This window comes from Papaver somniferum, chromosome 4, assembly GCF_003573695.1.
Source record: "Papaver somniferum cultivar HN1 chromosome 4, ASM357369v1, whole genome shotgun sequence".
In the NCBI taxonomy this organism is placed as follows: Eukaryota; Viridiplantae; Streptophyta; class Magnoliopsida; order Ranunculales; family Papaveraceae; genus Papaver; species Papaver somniferum.
The window spans coordinates 75274563-75278958 of NC_039361.1; the positions used below are offsets into that span (position 1 = coordinate 75274563).

The 4396-nt window shown below is 34.5% G+C and overlaps 1 protein-coding gene across 1 annotated transcript; it reads left to right on the forward strand.

The window, feature by feature from the left end:
- Positions 1–402: 402 nt before the first annotated feature.
- Positions 403–2728, forward strand: LOC113273994 (transcription factor MYB106-like). Its single transcript, XM_026523552.1, has 3 exons — positions 403–682; positions 842–971; positions 1756–2728. The coding sequence occupies exons 1-3, from the start codon at positions 550–552 to the stop codon at positions 1946–1948; spliced, it is 456 nt and encodes a 151-aa protein (XP_026379337.1). The 5' UTR covers positions 403–549; the 3' UTR covers positions 1949–2728.
- Positions 2729–4396: the final 1668 nt, after the last annotated feature.

The following is a 4396-nucleotide window of genomic DNA, read 5'->3' on the forward strand; positions in this document are numbered from 1 at the left end:
GGATCCTCACTCTTTTGTCATATACAAGTAATAACTACCCACTGAATAACTAACCTCCCCTTGTCAAAAAAAAAATACCCATAACAAAATAAGTGCTCAAGTATTGAATAGAGAAAATGACCTAAAATGGATAGGATATTTTTAATGCTGAAAAAGTCCTCTGTAATTTGAAAATTTACTTGTTTTTCTTTTTGTTCTTACGTGCAACTCCAAATAAAAAAATCATTTGAAGGAGCACAAATGTCATTTACGCCATGAAATATGCTTTACACGAGCTACATGATATCATCATCTTATTTATCCCATCCAAGTCGCTGACATTTCTTCTCTGCCCATTACAATATTTATAACTCTTTCACTCACTCTCTTTCTCTCTCACTATAATTTTGTAAATCTCTCACACTCTCTTTCCTTCTTATACTGTTCTCCTCATAATAAATTCATCTTCTCCAATCAACTATTTCTCAAGTTTTCATTTCTCTGCTTATTCATTCATTCATTCATTCACCAGTACTACTGTGTTATTCACTTATAGATGCCATTTAGAAAATGGGAAGATCTCCATGTTGTGAAAAACTAGGGTTAAAGAAAGGTCCATGGACACCTGAAGAAGATCAAAAACTTTTAGCTTACATTGAAGAATATGGCCATGGAAGCTGGCGTGCATTACCTCCTAAAGCCGGTAATCACCTAATTCCATCTATCTTTAATCTATATGTGCATATATATATCATTTTGCTTTATGATCTTTCTTCACCATTGTGTTTCTTAATTTGTTTTCGTTGGTATCTTCTGATCGATCAAGAGTAATGATATGATCAAGTTGTTGATGTTTGTTTAGGGCTTCAAAGGTGTGGTAAGAGTTGTAGATTGAGATGGACTAATTACTTAAGACCTGATATTAAGAGAGGAAAATTCACTCCTCAAGAAGAACAATCTATCATTCAACTCCATGCACTTCTGGGAAACAGGTATTTACTGTACGACTTATCTGGGCTTTGATGCTACTTCGGCCTTAATGATGTTTACTTAGTAATTTTTTTCATGCACCTGGTTCTTTAATCCAAAAAATACTAAAAAAATATTCATTTATCTTTTGTTGTTATTCTGGCCTTAATGAAGCTGTGCTTAGTAATTCTTCATCATTATTTGTTGTTTAAAGTTAGTTTTCTCTCTTTTTTCTATCAACACATCTTTTTTTCTATCAACACATTTTTCTTGCAAGTGTCATTCATAAACTGGCTAAATAAATGACATTGTTCGTGATAAATATGCATAATGGAGACATTTTTTATTGAACATAATCGGGTCCCAAATAAGACACTAATGTAATGTGTTGTTTTCTTAATTATGACTCCCCAAGCGTCAGTCAAATACTAAGCAAGTACTGTATAACATTTTTATCATGATCCATAAATTATCATTCGTACGATTAGCTTCAATGATTTTTTCAGGGAAAATATATCAATCTTATTTCCCTTATTTGAGTTATTCTAATTAAATTTGTCAATATTAGCTTAGTGCACGTATTTTTTAATCCCACTCTAGCATGGAAATGCGGTTTGATTTGTTTTGTAGTCATTTTCCTAATTACTTTCTGTATTTTTTGTCTTAGATAATTATTGATCCTAATGTGTTCATTAAAATAGAATTATTGTTCCTAATGTTGATTAAAGAAAACACGAATAATTAAATAGAATTTAGTGTTTTTTTTTTTTGCTTAAATTTTTCTTATGTGGTTATCTTTGTGTTCAGGTGGTCAGCTATAGCTACTCATCTTCCCAAGAGAACAGACAATGAAATCAAAAACTATTGGAACACTCATCTTAAAAAACGTTTAACAAAAATGGGTATAGATCCGGTCACACACAAGCCCAAGAGTGATGCCCTGAGCTCAGTAACAGACGGTCAGTCTAAGAACTCAGCTAACCTCAGCCACATGGCTTAATGGGAAAGTGCTCGACTTGAAGCCGAAGCTCGTTTGGCTCGAGAGTCTAAGATAATCAAATTGAAAACTTCTATGGTCCAACAACGTCCAAATTCAGGCGGCTCACTGGCTGCGGATTCATCATCGTCGTCGTCAGCTCAACTCCTAAACAAAATGGCTACACAACCAGCTGCTCAAGCGCTTTGTCTAGATGTTTTAAGAGCTTGGCAAGGAATAAAACGAGAGGCAACATTATCTGGTTCCATTCTGGGTCTTGGTTCTAACCAAGATTTTATCGAGTCTCCTACTTCTACTTTGAGCTCTACGGATAATTCAATTCTATTCCCGCACATGGGATTCGAAGAAACTTCCAGGGGTAGTGTAGAATTTGCCGAGGATTTGAATCATTTTGGAGGAATCATGAAAGAGGAAAGCGATGAAGATTGGAAAGGGTATGAAAAATGTGTAGATGATGTTGTGTCAGCCGTCGATGGTCAGTGGACATTTGAACCACTAAAAATTGTGGATGGGCAAGAACCAGTTCTGCATTTCGGTGACGGGTTCACTGATCTTCTGTTAGGTCATGAGCCAAAGGATCAGGAAATGAAAGGCGGGAGCTGCCATGATCCCACTAATGCCGACCTTGAAACTGGTAAAGCTGATGAATTTGATCAAGAGAATAAAAATTATTGGAACAATGTTTTCAATTTGGTGACCACTTCTCCATCAAAATCACATGAATTTTAGAACTAGAACCAAAAAAGTTGTAGTATTAACTGAAACTTGTTCGTGCACATTTGAAGTGTAGTAGTGACTAGAAAAACAAAAAGAAAGCGCAAGTTGTTAGTAGTGGTTTGATCTTTACTTAATTATATTTATGCACTTATTTATTACTTTAAGTTTGAGATTAGCCAAGTTTGGTGTAATGTGGATAACCTTATTTGGATTGTGATTGTGCTCGTTCACTTCAGTTCAGCTAATTGGCGATACTGTGAACATATGGGGTCAGGTCACTTTACTCATTTCATCTTAAAAGAGAAATTCAATGCGTATCTTGCCGTATCAGTTGCGGCAACATTTTTAAGCATATGCAGCATATACGAATCAGGCCCGTATTTATTACTTGTTTTTTTTTTTTTTTTTTTTTTTTTTTTTTTGAAGCATAACTTTTTTTATTTGCTTTCGATACTCAGTAGTGTGACCTTTCGGATACCCGAACATCTAGAGTCTAGACTAGTGTTCTCACTCAAATTTTCATGTGAATTGCCGAATCCATACATACAAAACAGAACAACCATTACTACCGCCACTGGACCAGTAATATTTCATGGAATTCTGCAACTCAAGGTGTAACCTTCGTTTGTTTATCTTATTTTCATTTCATGCGGCGTTTTCATTTCTCCTTTTTTATGCCTATTGATCCAACGAGTAGGATACAAGGATTTCAAAATGATGGACAAACATTATTTAATGCAAATCAGAACGAAATAAACAAGCAGTATCCATCCCGAGGTACTGTTATGTTTGATCATTGAGTAGACATCGTTCTTTCCCTCATGTCTCACGTGGCTATTATTTTATAAACTGGTCCATTTCAACGATCGAAATATTCCCAACGATTAGACAAAATGAACAAACGCCTTGGAGACGTGATCGCTGCATGAGATCTCGTGTCTTTATTGGAGCAGATCCCGTGTTTGTTATTAGCAAAAACGCAAATCATTTTTGAATATTATACTGGATTCGATTTTTAAAAAGTGATATGTTGAGACAAGATCTCAGGGACCCTATTATAAACAATGATTAGCTATATCTTAATGTCTATTAATCAATTTTTGGGATTTTATCGATGGAGTTGAGAGAAAATTTAAAAGTTTCTTAAATCAGAACAACATACAGGTTTTGTATTATTAAAATTCCAAGTTGATCAAAAGGGGTTCATAGCTCGGTGGTAGAGCATTTGACGGCAGATCAAGAGGTCACCGGTTTGAACCCGGTTGGGCCCTTTGTAACATTTTTTCTATGGATTTTCTTTTCGTTTCTCTTATTGACACCAGTAACTAACTGAAGTATCCGGTTGGGCCATTTGAAACATTTTTCTACGGGTCTTCTTTTCGTTTTTCTTATTGAAATCGTTTGAGTAATTGTCACACCAGTAACTGAAGTAAGTGGGAATTATATAATTATCCCTTCTTTTCACGGGCTTTACAAATACTCTTATGACACAATAAATATACTCTTCTTAATCCAAAGCCCATCAGGGATCCATTAAGGATTCTACAAGATTATATAATTACCCTTTGTATATATTTATTAATCTAAATTAAAAATCTATTATTAACAGAAACAAAAACAGAAAGAGAGAGAAGCTCGTTCTTCAGCAAAAAAAAGGAACAAAAAAAAATCGAAAATTTTCTCTGAGATTTCTAGCGTTTGAATGAACAGAAAATCTTCTTCTTCTACTATATT